Source organism: Lagenorhynchus albirostris, chromosome 12, assembly GCF_949774975.1.
Source record: "Lagenorhynchus albirostris chromosome 12, mLagAlb1.1, whole genome shotgun sequence".
NCBI classification, from domain to species: domain Eukaryota; kingdom Metazoa; phylum Chordata; class Mammalia; order Artiodactyla; family Delphinidae; genus Lagenorhynchus; species Lagenorhynchus albirostris.
The window spans coordinates 55,717,008-55,740,209 of record NC_083106.1 but is presented as its reverse complement, the minus strand read 5'-3'; the positions used below and the strand labels follow the sequence as shown (position 1 = coordinate 55,740,209).

Genomic DNA, 23,202 nt, shown 5'->3' with positions numbered 1-23,202 from the left:
GTTATAGTAGGTAGGATGGTGGTTCTAAGAATTAGACCTTGTCTGAATCGTGTTTTTAAGGCTTTTTTCTGAGTCTTATTTCTGCCAGAGTCTTATTATGAGAGTTTGGATGGTAGTTCTAAGAGCTAAGCTTTGCCTGAGTCTTGTTTTCTAAGTCTTGTCTCTCAAGGTGATGAGACCTTGAGAAGATTACTTCAACCTTGCTAAGCCTCAGTTTTCTCCTCTCTAAATGATAAGAGTAATATTACCTGAAACATAGGGTCTTTGTGAAATGCATATAGAGAAATGGACATAGTGTGGCACAGAGTAAGCATGCAATGTAACTTGACATTAATAATATAAAAATGATGACAAAGTAATTAACCTGTGTGTCTCCTCTACTTTTCTCCTCTTCTGTTCTACTCCTCCCTTCTTTCCTCGTATTTTTCCATTGAGAGGAGTCAAGGCAAAGGATTATAGAGTCAAAATGAGCGGGTAGAGGACTTAGCAAGAGCAGCTCAATCAAACTCTACAATTTAGAGTTGGGAGTAAAGATGCCCCGTAAGCCTGATCTTGAAAGATACTCTAGTACCTTTGCCTTTTGTAAACCTAATGAGCAGCAACTGTATAGAATAAATCTACTTCTTTCATGACCTTGTTCCTGGTTAATGTTTCTATTCTGACTAACCTATTATAGACTTAATCTCATACATCAATGTATTTCTTCTTTTGTGAATTTATATTTACCAGTTCTCCACAATCTATACTTTCCCTTACTTCGTAGTACATTTTCATTATGTAAATATTTACTGCTTATTAAGAAATTATATAGATTAATGTATTCAAGTACTTATTTATTTCTTATATTTTATAACTTTAAAACAATTTAAACTATTTTGCTTTATTAAATATAGAGCCCTGAGCAAGAAACTAGAGAGAAGTATGTAAATTCTGGATAGATTTTCTAGAGTCAAATCCAGCTCCACCTCTATATGCTATGATTTTTAGACCAGTTACTTAACTGTTCTCTGCTTCAGTTTCCTATTTTATACAGACCCAGTGAATTTCCAACTGCATGATGGTTATGAGAATTAAAGGAAATGATTTAAGGAAAGTGCCTTACACATAATAAATACTGAACAAATGTTAACTAGTAACATTACTAAATTAAGGAAAAATTTCAAGCTTATACATTCTCATGAAAATAAGAAAACCACTTTTGATAAGCTGGAGTTTTCTCAAAACTTTCCAAAGTTGAAAGAATTTACATATGTACAGTTTTGCAAAAAATACAGTAAAGGAAAGCCTGACAGGATATCACGTTTAAATAGACAGCAACTCCATATTATCACAGAAAACAACTAATCTAAAAATAGGACAAAAAAAGCACCCTAAGGGCTTCCCTGGTGGTGGAGTGGTTGAGAGTCCGCCTGCCGGTGCAGGGGACATGGGTTCGTGTCCCAGTCCGGGAAGATCCCACATGCCACGGAGCGACTGGGCCCGTGAGCCATGGCCGCTGAGCCTGCGTGTCCGGAGCCTGTGCTCCGCAATGGGAGAGGCCACAACAGTGAGAGGCCCGTGTACCGCAAAAAAAAAAAAAAAAAAAAAAAAAAGCACCCTAAGCAGATGAAAATATCAGAGAGAGTAGTTTCAGAAGTTCTATTTATTGCTTTATAATAAATTAACATATTTTTAAACTGGAAATTCAAGAAGAAATTTGATCAACAACTTCTTAATTATAATTTTTTTCTCTAGTATTTATCTTATAGTTTAATAAATATTATCTTCCTTTTATAATTATATTTAAAATCACAGATCTTAAATAGTTTTATTATCATCTAGTATATCCTCTGATCCAGAAGCTAAAACTATGTACCAAAAATGATTTTCGAAGTTTTAATTAAGCAAAATTCTTTGCGAGCATTGTCATTTTAGGTAAGGTTACTATTCTAGGATTTTCATATAAGTCAGTAAGTCATGGCAGGATAGTAGTAATATCATAGTTTGTGTTCTTTTAGTTATTTTGTGACAGTAGATCAAAATTTTCATGTTGGGAATAATTGCAACGGTATTCAGTAAACTTCCATCTTAAAAAAATGCAAAAAGTAAAGAAAAAGGAAAAAATATAAATTCTACTCACCACTATCTCCCAAGAGTAATTATTAGTATCATTTTAGTGTATTTTCTTCCCTTCAGTTTTTTTTGGTTGTTGTCCATATAACATGCAATATGATGTTTCAGAATACTTGCTGTGAGCAGTGAGGCTGTTTGAATCTGGACCTCTCTGCTTCTTACTTGTGTGACTTTGTTTAGTTGCTTAACTTCTCTCAACCTTGGCTTCGTCATTTGTAAAGTGGGAACAATATCAGTGTTTTTATTAAACCATTACTGTGAGAATTAAATAAGTTGAATAGTACATATTAAGTACTCATAAAGATGTATATAATGGTTTATGCTAGAAATACAGTTCTGTATAAGCTATTTTTGCAGTTAGCATTTTACCACTTGCAGTTTCTCATCTGAATGATTATTTTTCAAAACATGATTTTTAATGTTTATGTGAAATACATTGTGATTTTATTGTGTTTCCTTATTTTGAACATTCAGTAGATTTCCACTCTATTTTATTTTTTTAAAGAAATAGTGTATGTAGCTTTTGTTCTTATCTTTGATTTTTCTCAGGGCAAATTCCAGAAAGAGAAATTACTAGGTGAAAAAGAACATGGATATTTTAAAAACTCCCTTGTGGTGCGATCTGCAAAATTGCCCCTTATCTTCCCTTTAGTAGTATCTGAAAGTGTTCATATCTCTCTACATTTGTTGACAGTGATTTTTTAAAACTTCATTTTATTTTAAAACCAAATGTGTCTCTCATATCTTGGTAACTTTTTTTATAACCATCCATGTGGTATATGAAATATGTCCTCTGAGTGTTAACTCAGGCCGAAGACAATAGCAGTCTGATCCTCAGGCTCATGCTCTGTGCCTGTTATCAACTCCACTACTCGAGTTTTCACTGTGCAGCCCTCAGAGTGTGTGAAAGTAGTCAGCTGGTATTTACCAAATGAAGGTTATGAATCTGAGCTCTATTCCCCAAAGATTTATGAACTATAAAATGGTATTTTTATGATGTTCTGTCACTGCATTGTGCTGTTTAGCTGCCTTCCATTTTATGTGGTTAAGTTCCTGAGGATACATTTGCATGAAAGCTACTGTGTGTACTCATTTTGTATTGTATTGTGGCAAACGCTATTAATCTACAGGGTTCCTATTCATTTTGGAATTCATTTCACAGCTCACTAATTGTGTGAATGAGAAGAGGAAATATATGCTTTTATTCCAAACCATGCCAAGCAGATGGCCCAAAGTTCCTTGCTGCCCGCATTGTCAGTGGCTCTCTTCTGTAGGTAGTGAGCCTGGCATTGGTCCGTCAAACACAATGTGAGGGTCCATTTAACACAGCACTTGACTGTCACTGAGCCTCTGGTTTGTTATGACTTATAAACATTTTATTTTTTATCATCCACCTCTAAAGTGGTCAGTCATTTGAGCAGGTGCACACACAGTAGAATTCATATTCGTCTTACTTGAGAAGCCAAAATGAATTTGTATTCATATGTAAATTTGGGGAAAAGAAGACAGTACGGGGGATTAAGCTTAGTTTCTTGAAAAGGGATTAACACATGTATTGAGATTCAACACTCTAGCATCATTTCTGAGATTGAACCCTTTGAAAAGCTGAATTGCAGAAAAAATTAGGGTTTATATCTTTAAACTTTTCAGATGAATCTCTTCAAATTTCTTTTTTCTTCCTATGTAAGGAAATTATTTACTTACTTACTTTTATATACAATATGTAATTTATGTAACCATTCAAAATGTTCACATTGGCATTCCTTGTGTGTGTGTGTGCGTGTGCGCGTGCACACACGCACACGCATGCACGCATGCAGTAGAACAGAGTAAGAGACAAAAAATGAAATAATGCATGTCTGCACACATTTCCTACTTCAGCAGAGATACTAGGATGATATGAAATTGGGTTATCACTTCAGGAAAGGGAGGGTAGGTCAGATGTTCTCATGGAGCCCATGAAGTAATTTGATCACAATATCTTATTTAAGAGAACCACAGCATGTGGAGATACTGTTTTCTCCCTTACATGAAGAAAAACTGGGTATTTATTTCTCTCACCCTTTCTTTCTCTCCACTTCTAAACCACCCATCATGGGTCTCCCATGTTGTATTGATGCCACATTTCCTTTTCTCTCGGCTTTCAGACGGATGCTGCTCTCATGTATGATGCTGTGCACGTGGTGTCTGTGGGCGTCCAGCAGTTTCCCCAGATGACAGTCAGCTCCTTACAGTGCAATCGACACAAACCCTGGCGCTTTGGGACCCGCTTCATGAGCCTAATTAAAGAGGTGAGTCAGGAGAAGCACATCTGTCCTGTCTTGCTTGTCCTCAAGCTGAATGAATTGAGATTATTGCATTTTTCCTAACAGGTGACCTTTTACTTTTATCTCTTAAATTAAACTTTCTACCTTTCCCCATACAAGAAAAATTAACATTTTTACTAAATAATATGGAAGGGAAATGGATTTCCTACAAAATATCTGTGATTGCGTGAACAGATGAAAATCAGTGACCTATGATTTATGACATTGTTAGTTTTCACCTTTCTGAATCTTTATGTATGTTACTTTTCATTTATGTGGAAACATAGATGTTTGAAGAATGTTTATGTCATAGGCCACATGATATGCAATGAATTTTTAACAGGAATGCCCTTTGCACTACACTAAATTACACCCAATTTCTAAGTTTTCAAGAATTATTTTTTAGAGCTATGGTTCCTAAGTATAACGTCTAGTTATTTTAATTGTATTAGAGTTAACATAAAACAAAATATATGGATTCATGAAAGTGCAAAGTTTACTTCATGTTGCATAATACAACCATTTTTATGGCCATAAAAATTTCTAATTATGTCTGTTCTAGTTTTAGACCAAGCATGCCCATAGTGAGAAAAAAAAAAAAAAGAAAGAAAACTCTTAAAGATCACACACAAACATACACACTCACTTCATACACACATATTCTTCCCATTCTTCCTCTCATGAAGGAAATTCCTTTGTTAGCTAAGGATACTTTTTATTTGATTACAACAGGAGTTTTTTTAATTAAAAAAAATTTATTAAAGTATAGTTGAGTTAGGAGTTTTTATATGAAAGTTTAACTATGAAAATTTAATCTTTGCTATGAAAAGTCACAGCTGTTATTACCATATAAAATTTTTTCTTTAATGGCTTAAAAGAAATCATCAGCTCATCATATAATAAATTACTCATCATGAAAATAAAAGTGCAAATAGAATCATAATTAAGAATCATCAGGTCCTTGGCAAAGAATATCCGTGAATTTTCCTTGTCTAATTGTTACTGAACTCTCAGATAGATGAAATGATACTCCTAGAACAGTATGCAGTTCTTTTGTTACTCCACATTCTATATTTACTTCTGGTGTAAAAAACTAAGCATCACAGGGCTGCAAACATAGCACCCTGGTTTGGCTAGTTGAAGAAGAGCTTTTTCTGAATAGTGTCAAACAACCCTGTGAGAGGCTGTTGTATGAAACTCGCTATTGTATTTATTGTAGCGTGTTATTGAGGATCTTGTCCACTAAATCTGGGGTCCACAACCCCCAGGCTATGGACCGATACCGGTCCACGGCCTGTTAGGAAGCAGGCCACATGGCAGGAGGTGAGCAGTGGGTGAGCGAGCAAAGCTTCATCTGCTGTTCTCCATCGCTCACGTTAACGCCTGAACCATTCCCCGCCACCATCCATTGAAAAATTGTGTTCCATGAAACCAGTCCCTCGTGCCAAAAAGGTTGGAGACCGCTGCACTAAATCACACAGGGTCACTCTTATGAGGACCGAAAAGAGACATTTCTGTCAGGTCTCAGTACCAGGAAAAGCTGAGTTTCTCCTGGGCAATTGGTGTGTCTTAAATTATGGATCCTGTATGTTACAGTTCATCATATTTTCTTCTTTGCTTTGGTTGCTGGAAAGTCCAGAATTGAATTTGTGATTGGATTTATTAGTTGCACAGTTTCACCTGGTATACATTTCCCTGTGCTGTCTTTAACCCAGATTTGTTTTACTGTTCTGCACTTCTGCTTCTGTACTTCTTGATCCCATTGCTTATTTTTATACTAAATATGGATTTTTGTTAACCGCCTGCAATTATTTTCTTTGGACGAAGTTGAGTTAATAAAATGTTTTTCTTCCTTACTGGAGACCTGTTAACACAGTAAACTCAGTGATGACCTGTTGCAATATGCATAGAGATATATATTATAGTTTTTTTTTCTATTTTATTTGTAATTTATTAGCCTAAATCTATTTTAGAATCCCTACACATAAGTATCCAAGAAGCACATGGAGCCTAAGAAATGTAATAATGATATCCATCTGTAATCCTTATTGAAGTGTTACCCTTTATCTACTGGGCTTTACTGCTTTTGAGTCTCAGTATATATTCTTTCAAACATAGTTGTGAGTATATGTTACATTATTTTAAATTTTCATATGTAACTATTTTCCCAAGCTACTTGCAAATGACAAATAATATAAAACATGATGGGGCTTCCCTGGTGGTGCAGTGGTTGAGAGTCCACCTGCCGATGCAGGGGACACGGGTTTGTGCCCCGGTCCAGGAGGATCCCACATGCTGCAGAGCGGCTGGGCCCGTGAGCCATGGCCGCTGAGCCTGCGTGTCCGGAGCCTGTGCTCCGCAACGGGAGAGGCCACAACAGTGAGAGGCCCGCGTACCGCAAAAAACAAACAAACAAACAAACGTGTAATTGGGGCTATATAACCAGCAGAATAGAAAATCATTTTATATTAAAAAAAAACTCATTATTTGCTCACCTTTGAGGGATGAACCCATTGTGTAGCTAGATTATTATATTCTCACCCCCTTCTACCTGGAGAGAGCCTTCTACAGGAAGTATAGTTTGATGTGAAGTAATTTTGATACATTTCTCCCAGCCTCACACAAAGAAAAATAAAGTAATAAGTTAATTATTCTAAGTGGAAAATATATAATTGAAGCAGTATAGCATAATTTTTCCTAGATTCAGTTTCTTTCATTGTAATAAAATGTTTACTTTATATTAGTTTGGTGTTAGGAGTGGTATTTTATAATAGTAGTTCTATTTGTAATCTCCAGCAAGATAGTCACTATCTCATAAATATTATAAGTGACCAAACTCTTCTCACTTTGCTAAAAGAGGTTTGCTATTTAAAACATAAGCCACAAATTTCTCATAAAGGAAAATTATACCTGGTAAATGCATTATTTAAAATGAAAAATTTACAATAAATTTTTACTGAGACTAGGATATCATATTTAGAAAAAACCTCTGTCATAGTTCAGAAGAGAATAAAAATGTATAGCAATGTAAATTTATGAGAAGTAACAAAAGGTAAAACATTTTGTACAAAATTGTTTTATCTTCTCATCCTTTACTAATTTATGATTTTTGTTTGTTTGTTTGTTTTCCCCATAGGCACATTGGGAAGGCCTCACAGGCAGAATAACTTTCAACAAAACCAATGGCTTACGAACAGATTTTGATTTGGATGTGATCAGCCTCAAGGAAGAAGGTCTGGAAAAGGTACTTGAGACATTCAATTTACTTACTTTAATTATTAAATAAACATATCCTAGTGAAGAGATAAAGCAATATTTCCTGTTGTAGATACATTTCATTGACATTTAACTTTATTGAGTAACTCTAAAAATATACATCTTCAATTCGTTATATATATTGAATATAATAATTGACTATTAGGACTCAAGGATAAAGGATCTCTTAAGGCAATTTAAATGTTTTTATTTTCTCATCAGGTTTTTCTGATTCTCTGCATACAATGTATATAATATTAATTTAAAATAATATATATAATATATTAATATAATCTTAATTAACTGTAATATTTGATATAATAATTAGAAAATGTTTGATGTAATATGAATCTTTGTATATGCAGCTTATAATCACAGGCCTTCATAGACTTTCCTACTTAGAGCAGACCATACAGAAGGCTTAAATACTGAAACATGTTTCTGCTGCTGGATCATATTCAAGAGAAATGCCTGAATTAATGTACATGAGTAAATTATGTATGAACACAAATGCTACACATTACACTGGGTCTATCTTTCTTGATTCCATTTATAGGTATTGAGGTAAAGTACAAGAAAGGCTCATAGAATTTGGGTGTGTGTGCTTACTTTAAGAACATTTTAGTGTAAGTTTGTAATATATGCATTTAGCTGTTTTCTGATGGATTCATTGAAAGTTACAAATTAAAAAGATATTTTGATAAGAACTTGAGAAAAAATTCTTTTTGAGATAACATCACTTTAAAGATAGTGAGTTATGTTTCAGCTAACAATTGAACATGGAGCATCATTCATAGATGGAAACTGAAGAAGGAAATTGAATCAAAATAAGGGGTATTTTAGCCTGAGAGAAAATAGTATATATGAATGTTGATTCAAATGATGCAGGAGTGAGAAAACACATATTTTTGATATCACCAGGACAAGAAGTATATCATGGCCAACTGATGACTGAAGTTAACAGGGGTATTACCTCTTCTCATTGAGAGTTTCAGGTTGTACCCTTTGTCAAGACCATGCAAAGTTAGGAATCTTTTATAATAAACTGGAACTAAAATATTCGTGAGGCTGTCACTTCCTAATTACCTTACTTCCAAGATAACAACATTAGTCTATACCCAAAATTGGAATTGATAATGGTGGAGTTTAGTCAGCTCATATGGGCTTATCTCAGTGTTTACTGGGGATGTTATTATCTTATTTTTGGAAATACGTAAGTCACTAGGATGAACTTCGACCACTGCTTGTATTTCAACACATCAACATAAAAATGGTGATGCTCTTCCTGTTACCATAGAAGGTTTTCCTAGGCTCTAGTGTGAATTATAATAAGATCCTGAATATAATGGTTACCAAGTATATGTGAGGATCTACCATATCGATAAGCAAGGTATCACAATGTGAGTTATAAATGTTGACGTGACATTCATCAATATTTTGTGTTCAGACAGAATTAGGCTGAAATCCTTGTTCTGTCATTTACTGTTTATAGACAAGTTTCTTAATCCTTCTAAAACACAGCATCTTCAACTGCATCCTGGGGTGGTAGCAATATCTGCCTCATTAAGACTCCTAAGTTTTGTTGATTTTACTTTTATTTTTTCCTAAAAAGTATAGTTACCAATCCATAGATGAAAAAACAGAGTTCCTACCTTGATAGAGTTCACACTTTGGAAGATTCAATAGATGGTGATTCAGGAGGCTTAAGTTACTATTCTAGTTGTGTCACAACAAGTGTGTGAACTTCATCCTTCCATCCAACTTCTCTGGGCCAAATTCCCCATCTCAAAAAAAGTAGAGTGCAAAGGGCTTCCCTCTTGGACAGGCTGAAGTGAAAATATCATGGTCTCTAAAAGAACCTGGAAATACGTTAATAGGGGTCGAGGCTAGGCATTTTAACTATCCTCAATTCTATCTTTTCATGCTACTGCCTTTTCCTAGTTTTGTCTTGGTCATCTTTGACCAGCACACTTTATTTATTCATTTAATTCTCTAACAAATATGCAGTGAACTTCTATCTTGTGCCCCTATGAAGGTTTTGCTCTAGTGAAGAAAACCTGCCAATTATAAATTGATTCATAAAATTATATTGGGTTGGCCAAAAGGTTCATTCAGTTTTTTCCATAAGATGGCTCTAGTAGCACTTAGTTGTCTTTAACTTCATTCGAAATAATTTTTTTAGACTGTATGTGACAGCTGTCATATCAGCGTGCATTTAAAAAAAGACATCAAAATTGGTGAATTTTTGTGTAGCCATTTTAATATTGAAGATGGAAGAAAAACAGCAACATTTTCAGCATATTATGCTTTATTATTTCAAGAAAGGTAAAAACCCAACTGAAATGCAAAAAAAAAAAGATTGTGCAGTATATGGAGAAGGTGCTGTGACTGATTGAACGTGTCAAAAGTGGTTTGCAGAGATTCGCGCTAGAGATTTCTCACTGGATGATACTCCATGGTCTGGTGGACCAGTTGAAGTTGATAGCAATGAAATCAAGGCAGTAACTGAGAACAATCAATGTTATACCACACAGGAGATAGCCGACATACTCAAAATATCCAAATTAAGGGTTGAAAAGCATTTACACTAGTTTGGTTATGTGAAGCGCTTTGATGTTTGGGTCCACGTAAGTTAAGCAGAAAAAACCTTCTTGACCGTATTTCCGCATGCGATTCTCTACTTAAACATAATGAAAACGTTCCATTTTTAAAACAAATTGTGATGGGCAGTGGCAAGTGGATACTGTACAATAATGTGGAATGGAAGAGATTGTGGGGCAAGTGAAATGAACCTCCATCAACCATACCAAAGGCCGGTCTTCATCCAAAGAAGGTCATGTTGTGTATATGGTGGGATTGGAAGGGCGTCCTTTATTATGAGCTCCTTCCAGAAAACCAAACAACTAATTCCAACAAGTACTGCTCCCAGTTAGACCAACTGAAAGCAGCACTCAACGAAGAGTGTCCAGAATTAGTCAACAGAAAACTCAAAATCTTCCATCAGGATAACGTACGACTGCATGTTTATTTGATGACCAGGCAAAAACTGTTACAACTTGGCTGGGAAGTTCTGATTCATCCGCCATATTCATCAGACATTGCACCTTCGGATTTCCATTTATTTAGGACTTTACAAAATTCTCTTAATGGAAAAAATTTCAATTCCCTGGAAGACTGTAAAAGGCTCCTGGAACAGTTCTTTGCTCAAAAAGATAAAAAGTTTTGGGAACATGGAATTATGAAGTTGCCTGAGAAATGGCAGAAGGTAGTGGAACAAAAGGGTGAATACATTGTTGAATAAAGTTCTTGGTGAAAATGAAAAATGTGTCTTTTATTTTTACTTAAAAAACCAAAGACACTTTTTGGCCAACCCAGTAATATAGTATTGGGCAGTGAAATGTGCTAAAAAGAAAGATCTCTTGCTTGTATGTCATTAAAATGATATATTTTGAATCGTTTTCTGAAATGTGAATCTTAGGATTGAAACAGTTAATAGGAAAATCCATACTTCTGATGTTCGTAACTGTGGAGCAGATAAACCAGGAAGGAGCAGGTATATTTCTGACAAACAGAGAAGTAGGACATATTCAGGGAACTGAGCTTGGAGTTAAAATGCTACTCTGGACACAGTTTTCCACTTAGATAGGGTTCATAGATCAAAGTGAATTCTTTCTCCTTTATCTCGACGGAGATCTTGGTTAGAACCCAGCCCAGTTAGCCATGGTCTAAGAAGGGTCACCAGTACCGCACACACAACCAACCACATCTGGCTTGTTTGTTTGTTTAATTGGAGCAAGGAATAACAAATTTATCAAAAAAAACGGCAGTCTGAGAAGACAGTGGACTTGTGTCCCAAAGAACCATCTTGCCTGAGTTAAAATTCAGGCTTCTTTTATACTAAAAGGGGAGGGAGTAAAGTCAAACATTTCCTGGTTCCGGTCAGCCTCCAGAGGGGATGTGTTAATTTCTTCCTTCCTGCAGTTATTCACAGGTGGCAGGTCTAAGGAGGGTCACCAATACCGCATACACAACCAACCACACCTGTCCAGACAAGCTCTTGGGCCATGGCAGTGCCTTCTCTAAAGCAAAAGAAGGCGAATAAGGGGATAAAACAGTAGGCAACTTCGTCTACCTCAGGCAATAATAGGACAATTTCTTTCTTTAAGATCCTGGTATTGAAGCTACTAACAACAGGAAAAGGAAAACAGAATAAGTGATTTTTGCAGCTTGAATTTTTCTGGTCAGTTCAAAGACCGTATTGTATATTCCACTTTCAAAATATGTTTAGAATCCATCCATTTCTCCCTAAATCCATTGCTACAATCATGGCCAGGGGAACCTACCCCGGACACATACACTGGAGCCCCAACAAGCCTCTGTTCTACTCCTCCTTGTAATCCATTCGCCAAATCATAGCAGCCAATGGAAGTCTTTAAAAGCAAAATGATCCATGTCATTTCTCTAATTTAACTCATCCCTTTATTTCCATTGTATTTTGATTAAGATCCAAACATGATTTACAATGAATTCCCTACCTCTCCCACTCAACTCTCACCATCTTCTCAGGTGTTTTCTATGCTCCAGCTATACTGGCTGTTTCTCATTTCCTCACAAGGTCAAGACTTTCTATTACTTTGGCAGTAGAGTTTTCCCGGTCTGGAATACCCATTCCTATCACCTTTGCCTGGCTAACTTCTTACTCATCCTGGGGGTTGCAGCTTACATTTACTTCCTTAGATAGGTATTCCCTAAGCCTAATCAAATTTAAGTTTCTCATAGTATCCTCTACTTTTTCTTCCTGACACTGTCTATAATTGTGTATTTACATACTTTTTTTTTTTTTTAAGGCTGCGTCCCTAGCCAGAATACACATCCTATTAGGTGCAGAAAAATGTGTCTCTTTTCTCACTATTTACATATTCAAGGCCTAGCAAAGTGTCTGGCACAAAGTACATCCTCATGAAATGTTTATTGACTGTTGAACAAATGAAGGATCTCTATGAGAATCATAAGAGATACTTCACATAGAATACTTACTCAGGTGTCTGGTGCAGAGTTATTTTCCAATAGCAGAGCTTTTTTCCCCCCACTTTTTCCAGCTTTGCTCCATACTTACAAAGTGGGAAGAGAAATCCAAAGGTCAGACAATCAATGGGCTGGGGTAGTGGGTCAAGAATTCAAGGGGTGAAGGATCTTATAGCACAGGAGAAAGCAGCACTGAAGTCTGAGCTTATAAGGATGCACCAGTGGCATCTCTGGTCTTCTACATAGTGCAGTTGAATACTTTCTGACACTTCATTACATCGATGAGTAAAAATAAATATTCTGTTTATAAATTTTCCTTTTTTTTATTGTAAGTTTATGTGTGGAAGTAAACAAAGACCACTTGGATGAGAACAAACAGAAGTTGTTATTCAGAGCTTGCTATAGCAAGGGAGCAACTTATATTTGGCAGAGATTCAAGGGCAGGCAAGGGAGTGGAAAAGCTTTATTTGGGAAAGCCTCAGGTGCTCTGATTGGAGATTGTTGGCATGAGAAAACTGGAGGTGGGCTAACAAGAAGCAAGGTATCTTGGGTGATTGGTTTGGTGAGTTTCTCTGGTTGCTTCTGAGTTGGAAGAGAGGGGGAAAAAAAAGGAAGCTGCAAGTTATTGAACAAATCTTGACCATTCTGGGCAGATTGCTGCAGAGATTGTGGTTTGGCTTCCCATGATGCTTGCTTCAGAGGATCTGGTTAAAGTTCTATTGTCGTACATGGTCTGACTGTTATCTATTTGTGTATTCAGTCTGTCAGTGGAACTTGGAAGAAGAAGGAGAAATAGCAAAAAGAAAAATGGCCAAGAAAAATGGACATAATTGACATGAGGAAATAAAAAATGTCTTCATAACTGACAATAAAATTAATATTTTTAGGGTTTTTTTAATATAATATTTAACTGGGATATGATTTACCATTGGAAATGGCTTAACTTACTTACCTAGTCTTCTGAGGCTTAGCTATGTTTTAGAAAAGACCAGCTTCAGATGGAACAAAAGCATGACTAATGGAAAAAGATATTAAGAAATATTCAGAAGGTTCTTAGAATATTACTTCAAAAAGATTCTGTTTAGAGCAAAAATAGTTGGAAGAGTTTCACACAAAATAGGTTTGAACTGAGTTGATGACACTACACGAAAATGGTGCATTTCCATTGCAAGCTGAGCTATCTAAAGGCCATTTAAAAAAAAAAACAACTTAGACTTTGAAAAGAATTCCTTCTAAGAAACTATAATGCAATAATAAAATTGCTTAATCCTACCATATTATTGAATTTTATTATTGAATGTCCATTGTGACAACTATGTACATCATGTGCTTTCCAAGAAAAAAAAATCAGTCTCTTGCTATTATACTTTATTAATTGTTCAAATGGATTTTTATTATACTAGAGAATATTTTCTTCTAAATAGAAATGTTAAACTAAAATCATACCTGTGTACCTCTCTTGCCCTTTCTGTAGCATCAGAATTTGTTATCTGTTCTCATTATTTTGCTGATAGTCTCTTAAAATGTGATATTTATATTAAAATAGAACTTGGAGAATAGAATGTTCTGTCTCCTCAGTGGAAAGGCCTAATAAATCCTTATTGAAATTGGCTTTTTTGGTAATATTATATTAATTTAGAAAAAAACATAAAGATCAAACTAATACATTTATCTGGCCAGAAATGGTGCTAAGGGTCCTGGAATTGTACAGGCCTGTGAACAGTCATGCCATGTGTTTGCCTCAGCGTGCTTTTATAATAAAATCAGCTTCTAACTTGTGCATCTTTAGGGAAAATCTTGGAAAAAGAAAACTGGCTATAAAAAGCCATCTTATGTAATATATGTTTGCCAATTTCTACAAAATTAAGTATTTATATAAATAATATAAATCAAAATAATCCATATTTGCAAACCTTTAAAAAGTTTAAATTTGTTATATTTTACTTTCAAGTGGAGCTTCATTTCAACTTTTAAAATCTGTGTTTTCTGAATATTCACTGCTTGCATTTTTACCCACCAGTAGAGAAACTGCTATCAGCAATCCATAGGCTTCCCACTGAAAACTCAAATATTTTGATAATATATGGAGAGAGTGAGAATTAGTAGTGAAACCATGCCTCCCTGAGTTTACAGGCATATATGTTCCAGGAACAGAACATGTTTCAAAGTGCTTTTTGAAGATTTTTTTTTGGTAGAATATATATATATTTTTTAAAAAGTGGTAATTTCTGTAGAAAATTTTACTATTGCGCTTTCTTTTGCCAGTAAAATCCTATAGTCATTAGCTCCCTGTAAAAAAGGTGTCTGAATGGAATTTACAGTCTTCCAAATTTATCTAAATCTGAAAATCCACACTAGATAAGTGAGACTTTTTTTTTTATCTGTAGAAACCTAATGCATAGCAGCTTTTATCTTTCTCTCTTTGATGGCATTTGATACATATATCTTGGTCCCCATGGCAACAATGACCCCCAACTTTCCTAGGAACTGAGATTTCTTTGGCCTCTCTGTAGGAAAGCAATGCTAATGGTGATGTTGGCCAGTAATCTTTAAGCCAGTGGGAAATGTGTTGTTTGCTTCTTAAAAAGCAAAACTGGATCCCAGGCAGGACCCAAACTTAGTGTCTTTTTTTAGAGATGTTAACCATTTAATTTGTCCAACTCTTATAAAGAATCATTACATGCCCTATTTCACAACTGTACTGACATTTTTTTGGTTTGTGTCAGTATATTTATAGTTATTATTTTGCTTGATAACTTTCAGGTTGGTAAAATATTTAAGAAAACTCTGTATGATGTTTATGTTTAAAAATCAATAGGATTGCCTTACTTGAGGGCGCACACTTTCTTATTTTGGTCCATCAGAGAATATCAAATATTGATATTTTTCTTTCAATTACTGAATTTGAATTAAACATGTATACTAAATGTAATTGTAATACATTGGTTTTATTTCAAATAAATCAATGAACTACATTTTCATCCTTGCAAAAAATGGCCCTTAAATTTAATATTGTCATGTTATTATATTTGAGAACAGTTAACTCATTGATTCAAATTTTATTTTAAAAATCAGAACTACCACCTGTCTCTTAACTCTTTATGTTTAAGGTTGACTTTGCCCTAAACAAAAATAAAAATCTTAGGGGTGAAAAATCTATGTTTAGATTAGTCATCCCTTCCTGTAAGATCATTATATTGTATACTTATTCATTTATTACTTTCACATTAATGCTGTAGTCTCAAATGGTGAAATTCCAGAACCCATGTTAACTAGTTAATAGACAGTTTTAGAAAAGTTGTTAACTGAAGGTTTCTTTGTGCTGTACTCATAGGCCAAATCACTTCTGTATGAAAAAGACTCAGTTCCCAGGTAATTATTCTTTACTCTGATTTCCCCCTCTCAGGGAGCACATAGGCATTTCTAGGAAATGTTTCATGTTTATTGTTGAGAGATCAGATGATAATTCTTTCTGAAGTGATCTCCTGTTAATACTTAACCCAATGGAAGTACAATACTATTCATTGTTATTAGACAGTAATGTCAGTAACTATCTGTACTTTCCATTTAAAAGTTTAACACAGGAAGGGGTGAAGTAAATGAGGTCAAAAAGTCTCTAATTTACCTGCAACACTTAGTAAGAAAACTACTGTGTTGAAAAAACTCTGTCCTCACTACTCATGTTCCATATAGACTTGAGAAACCTGAGTTTGCAAATTATCCAGAAAGAATGGTTACACTAGTTAACCGAGAAACATGCAGTTCACCAAAGTATATTCAGTCAATTGGAGAGAATATTTATCTTCCAAATGTAAATTAGCATTTAATACCAGCACCTTCCTTATGCTTTTTAAATTCTCAATACCCTCAAACAGTACTATCAGGAATGCCTTTTCTTCTCAAAGAAATAGTAAATACAATGCAAGGCAAACTGTATGGGTCATGTGGTTGTAGGCAGCTAATTATTGGGAAGATTTTTTTTTATTGAGGTATAGTTGATGTACAATATTATATAAGTTACAGGTGTACAGTATAGTGATTCACAATTTTTAAAGGTTATACTCCATTTTTAGTTATTATAAAATATTGGCTATATTCCCTGTGTTGTACAATATATCTTTGTAGATTATTTTATACATAATGTTTTGTACCTCTTAATCTCCTACCCCTATATTGCCCCTCTCTCCTTCCCTCTCCCCACTGGCAACCACTAATTTGTTCTCTATTAGTCTATTTCTTTTTGTTATATTCAGTGGTTTGTAATATTTTTTTAGATTCCACATGTGATGTCATACATTATTTGTCTTTCTCTGTCTGACTTATTTCCCTTAGCATAATCTCCTCCAAATCTGTATATGTTGCTGCAAATGTCAAAATTTCACTCTTTTTTATGGCTGAGTAGTATTCCTTTATATATACACCATATCTTCTTTATCCATTCATCTGTTGGTGGACACTTAGGTTGCTTTCATATCTTGGCAATTGTAAATACTGCTTCTATGAACATCAGGGTGCATGTATCTTTTCAAAATAGTGTTTTTGTTTTTTTTGTTTTTGAGTATGTACCCAGGAGTTGAATTGCTGGGTCATATGGTAGTTCTATTTTTAGCTTTTTGAGAACCTTCAATACTGTTTTCCAAAGTGGCTGTACCAATTTACAATAGTTCCCTTGGTATACAAGGGTTCCCTTTTCTCCACATTCTCACCATCATTTGCTCTTTGTGTTCTTTCTGATGATAGCAATTCTGACAGGTGTGAAGTGATATCTCATTGTGGTTTTGATTTACATTTCCCTGATGATTGGTGATGTTGAACATCTTTTCATGTGCCTGTTGGCCATCTGCATTTCCTCTTTACAAAAATGTATATTCAGTTCTTCTGCCCATTTTTTCATGGAGTTGTTTAGTTTTTTTGCTGTTGAGTTATATGAGCTATTTATATATGTTGAATATATATTAACCCTTTATCGGTCATATCATTTGAAAATATTTTCTCCCATTTAGTAGGTTGTCTTTTTGTTTTGTTGATTGTTTTGTTTCCTTTGCTGTGCAAATGATTTTAAGTTTAGGTCCCATTTGTTTATTTTTGATTTTTCTCCTTTGTTTTAGGAGAGGGATCCAAAAAATATTGCTATGATTTATGTCAAAGAGTGTTCTGCCTGTGTTTTTCTCTAGGAGTTTTATGGTTTCTGGTCTTACATTTAGGTCTTTAATCCATTTTGAGTTTATTTTTGTATAGGGTGTTAGATGGAGACTACATTATGCTAACACCGTTTTACAATGTACAGTGTGGTTTCTCATGATCACCACACAGGCCTTCTTTGGAAAAGTACCACTTACGTTCTTTGTTCAAGACAGATGAATTTGTCTAAAATTAAGTCAAAACAGTGTATAATCAGAGAATTCATTTTCCTTTTTACATTACTCTATAATGAAAAACTGTATTGCTTTTTTTTCATTCTCCAACATCCATGGTTATATTGTTAGTAAATGGCAATAAGACAGTGTAAATAGAATTTTGATAGATCCTGTTGTGTCAGTTGGTTTTTAGTGGGGACATTATTTCTTAACTTTAAATGAGATTGACTTTATATATAACTAATATTTTACACTTAGCTGGGAATGTTTATTTTGTTCCTACCTGAGAAAGTTTTTGATATACTTGTCAAACAAATTATTATTGCACATTCCACAGAGCATAAAAAATGTCTCACTGATTCCACTTACAAGAAGCAGTGCTAGCTTACATGTTTAGAAGAAATTATAAAATGCTAATTACAGATGAGACAAGCAATTATGTAGCTCAGGAGAGGAAAGAAAAACATTCTTTGGACATAAAGGAGTAATATGAGATACAAAACAAAGGAAATTTATACTGAGAAAACTGTCAAAAACAAAGAAAAATAAATAAAACATCAACTAACTAATGAGATACTCAGATAAAATCATTCAGAAAACAAATGTTTTTTCTACATTAAAAAATAAAACAAAGCGACCAAAGAGAAAACATATTTTACCAAATGCAATTATATGAAGAATTTTTAAAAAAATCCTGAGAGGTATAAAATGTAAACCATAAAATACATAAAATTCTTACAAATATTTATATTAACATATATAAAATGTAGCTTAGGAAAATTTCAAATAAGTAGCAAAGATATGTGACCTATTACTCCCAAAGTTAAATATGATATTAAGGTAGAACTTGAACAGAACATGAGGAACAAAACATGAAAAACAAAATATGTAAATATGAAAGAATAGACACAGTATACATTCAATATTTGCTGAGTGAATGAATGAATGAATAGGTGTGGAAAGTTAACAACCTAAAAAAACCTGAAAGTCTTCATTATGTAGTAATTCACTCATTTATTCCATTTAGTCATTTACTCAATAAATATTCATTGGGTATTTATTATCTAAATTTCAAAGTTGTGACATCCTCCTTGAAGGCACTTAAAGTTTAACACAAGAAGATATGATACATAAAAATGAAATATAATTTTAATTCAAAGTAAAACATAAATGGAATTTCTGAGACAAAGAGGACCAGTATATTCAGAACCCTCACACAGAAAACCCCTAGTATGTCCTGTATTCAAAGGCCTTAGGATAAAAGGATGAGTAAACCAGCCTGTAGCCTCAGGGGATTTAAGTTTTAACTAGAGAGTGATTAAAAAAAGAATTACAATTAAAATGTAATGTGATACTCCTGTGTTGGGGGCATACATAAGTTGTTCTGTCCATTGCTACACAGAAGAGGGAACTGCTTTTCCCAATGTTTCTATCAGTGATGAAGATACATATGTAAGGTAGTGAAAGAGGAAAAACATCCATTTAAAGAGTATAACATTTATTGGGCTTCCCTGGTGGCGCAGTAGTTAGTACGACTGCCGATGCAGGGGACACGGGTTCGTGACCCGGTCCGGGAAGATCCCACATGCCGCGGAGCAGCTGGGCCCGTGAGCCATGGCCGCTGAGCCTGCGCGTCCGGAGCCTGTGCTCCGCAACGGGAGAGGCCACAACAGTGAGAGGCCCGCGTACCGCAAAATAAATAAGTAAAAGAGTATAACATTTATAGAAAACATGAACACATGAATAGTTTAGGAAAATTGTAAATGCAATAAAATTCACCTTCAGAAAATGGAGAAATGCCTTATATGTCTGGCAAACATAATGAAAACAGAATTACAGTCTCTATCTCTATGTCTCTCTCTCTCTCTCTCTCTCTCTCTCTCTCTCTCTCTCTCTCCTGATTGAGATTTAAAACTTCCAAATAGAGAATACTAGAAGCTTTCAATAAAAAAAATTTACCAAAAAAGAAACAAATATTGGACTGCCCTCAGTCTCTTTAGTAACATTAAATAATAGAAAACATGACTAAAACAAAGCTCTTGAAGGAAGAAGGCTATGACACAATATGTCTTTATTTAGTCAAGTTTTCTTTGTACAGGAACATGACAAAAATATTTTCAAATCTACAGATAGAAGCATGTCACATAATTATCCTTTACAAATAAATTGTCTTCTATAAGAACAATGATAAATGAAAGCAAATACTCAAAAAGAGGAAACTGGCTAGAAATCCTAGTAAACAGTAAAAGTAGTTAAAGCATACAGAGAGAAGTTTTTGAATAATAGTTTTAAAGATTATATTAAAAATTACATTTGTTTTCCTTGGAAAAGAGATGATCTGTAATATGTCAAGCAAAAGAAAATGAGAGGTAGTGTCCACAACCCCAGATTAAATTAACTAAAACTATGGATCAGTATGTGTAGTAGCAGAATGAACCAAAGTAGTGAATTTTCATAGAATAGATGTCATTTTAATTTTTATGATTCAATATTGATTTTATGATGTGATTGTAAAAGTTTAAACAAAAGTTGACCATACCCCTTTAGTAGACTGAAAACTTTATCTCACAAATTACCACAGGGAAAACTGTCTACCAAAATATCCAGAGGTAGAAAAGAAATAGTGAAAACCAGATAATATGAAAGGAACAAGGTTAAAAATAAGATCCAGAGAGAAAAAAGATAGGACATTAAAAACATTCATGATGAGCTGCTTATAAAGAAACCCATAAAATGAGAAGTATGTTGAAAGCATAATTAGAGATAATTATTTATCAGCAAATGCAAATATACAAATAAGGTAAGCATGATTAATACTAGGTCCTGGAAATTTAGGTGAAAAGAATTACTTAGAATAAAACGTTATTTTTATGTGATAAAACATACTATCTAGAAATAAAAGCAACAGTCATAAACCATTATAGTATCATTCAGTTATGTAAGTCAAACTATTAAAAGTAGAAGATGAATTGTTAGGAAGTTGTATTGTACCATGAACTGTCAGGAGGATGATAACAAACACAACAATAGTTTTGGAAAGTTATATGACAACATGTACTAATAATCCTAATAATTCATATTATTTGGGCTCAGTAATTCCAATTCTAGGAATTTGTTTTTAAAATAATAAAAGACATGGGCAAATATTTGTAAATAACTCTGTTTACTAAAGCCTTGTTTTTAACAATGATAGTTAAATTGTGATATGTTTTTATGATGTTCATATTATACAATCATTCAAATTATGAATTTGATTAATTTTAATGCCAGAAGAAAATGCTCAAAATAGTATAGGAATAGGATGTATTTAATAATTTATATAATACTTGTAGCACACTTATAAACACCTTGCATTGATTTCTTTTTCATTTAATCCTCACAACAGCTCTATGAGGTAGATAATGTTATTCCCCCATTTATAAATGAGGAAATTGAGGCACAGAGAAGTAATGTGCCCCAGTCCCCTGGTGGTAAGTGGAGGAGATGTAATGGGATTCAGGTAGTCTGACACCCCCTTCAGAGTCTGGGTCACTAACTACAAGGCTATGATGGAAATTATGCAAGGAACATACATGTAAAGATAAAAGACTTGAAGGAAATACACTAAGCTTTATTAGCTATGATTGACATGGGTATGTATGTAGGTTCAAAGTTTAAATTGATGTTCTCTTTTATATTTTTTGTGTGTTTTATAATTTGACAACAATAAATATGCATACCTTTTATGAAGAAGAGCAAATTTATTTTCAGAACGATTCAGAATATAAACTAAGAAAAATGAATAATACCATAATTTTCTATAGTTCTTTGTGGTTTTTGAAGTACTTTCAAATTACTTATCTAACTCAATGCTTATAATTAAAGTGACCTTATGATTTAGTATCCAAACCATGACATTTTTAATTGTACAAGGAGTTGCTATTAATATTTACACCAAGAAGATAACCATAAAGTTGAAGTATCCAAGTCAGCCAAGATATAGACTCACTCTATCTAAAATACCGCTGTGAGGTCAAGAGTACTTTATTAAATTTTGGAACTGAGAAAAAATAAATGACTTGATTAAATCATATAATGAGAAAAATCATGGTTCCAAACATAGATTAAAAGAAAAAAGATTGTCTTAACTTAATCAATGGCTCTCGTGATTAAAACAAAACAAAACAATAAACCCCACTGATGAAAAGTTCTTCAATCAGTAGAAAATTTTGAATTATACAGTCCTAACGGATTTTAAATCTGGGAATCATACAAAATTTCATTTGATTTAAAATGTTATGCCATTGAAATTTCTGAAATTTCATAATATTCTGCTCAGAAACCTGAGATTTATAAAAAAGGATACCTAATATTTGTGATTATAGGTAATTATGGATTCATGAGCCAGAACCCTTTCGTCCCAATAGTACTAGAAAAGCAACTGACAGAGGATGAAACTAGAAAAGTATGTTTAGAAGAATGAACATTCAGCTAAATTATTTTTTATAAAAGTAATCATGGAGGATGATGTAAGTGAAATGGGCAATGTTTTGTATTAGTGATTTGATTAGAAAGTTGAAAAACTTACTGGTCAAGCTTGAGGGTGTCATCTGGCAGATGACAGTGGGCAAATGCTGTTTGCCAGTGCTTTGGCTGGTAGAATTACATGTCTGAAAGAAATCTAACTATTTAACCAATAGTGAAAAAAAGGGAAATAAAATCTAAAGGACAAATGCGTAATAGGTATTAATTATAGATCAGGGGCAGAAAAATGGCAGTGACTGCAAAATACAATCTGCAGATGTCTTGTTTAGCCAACAGAGTAGATGTTTTTTTTTTTAATGATTTTGAATTTGAAACAATTTAAGCAGGTCAGGCAGGCATTCTAGGTTTGACATCCCTTCTGTCCTCCACCCAGGTCCCCAGCAGGGCCTCTTCTAACTCTGGTGATGCCTTGCTGGGAACTTGAAAAAAATACCTGCTCTGGGAACATGCAGCCCAAGGCACACAGCAGAGCGGGTTGGGATTGTGGCCCCTCTTGCTCTTCTGCCTTGAGATTTTTGTGAGAGTTAAAAACTTCACTCCCTAGCCTGGAAATTCTTACTACTGGCTTATGCCCTTTCACGTCACACATTGATGCTACCTGTCTGGCCCTTGAAAACTTTGCA

The 23,202-nt window shown here is 34.2% G+C and overlaps 1 protein-coding gene across 3 annotated transcripts in view; it reads left to right on the top strand.

Annotated features, from left to right (window-relative positions):
- The window catches only part of GRIK2 (glutamate ionotropic receptor kainate type subunit 2), a 638,585-nt gene that overhangs the window by 387,875 nt on the left and 227,508 nt on the right, over window positions 1-23,202 (top strand). For all 3 annotated transcript variants that reach the window (XM_060167216.1, XM_060167215.1, XM_060167217.1), the window contains exons 7-8: window positions 4,260-4,403; window positions 7,555-7,662. In XM_060167216.1, coding sequence (XP_060023199.1) covers window positions 4,260-4,403; window positions 7,555-7,662 — 252 coding nt within the window. The remainder of the gene's footprint in view (window positions 1-4,259; window positions 4,404-7,554; window positions 7,663-23,202) is intronic.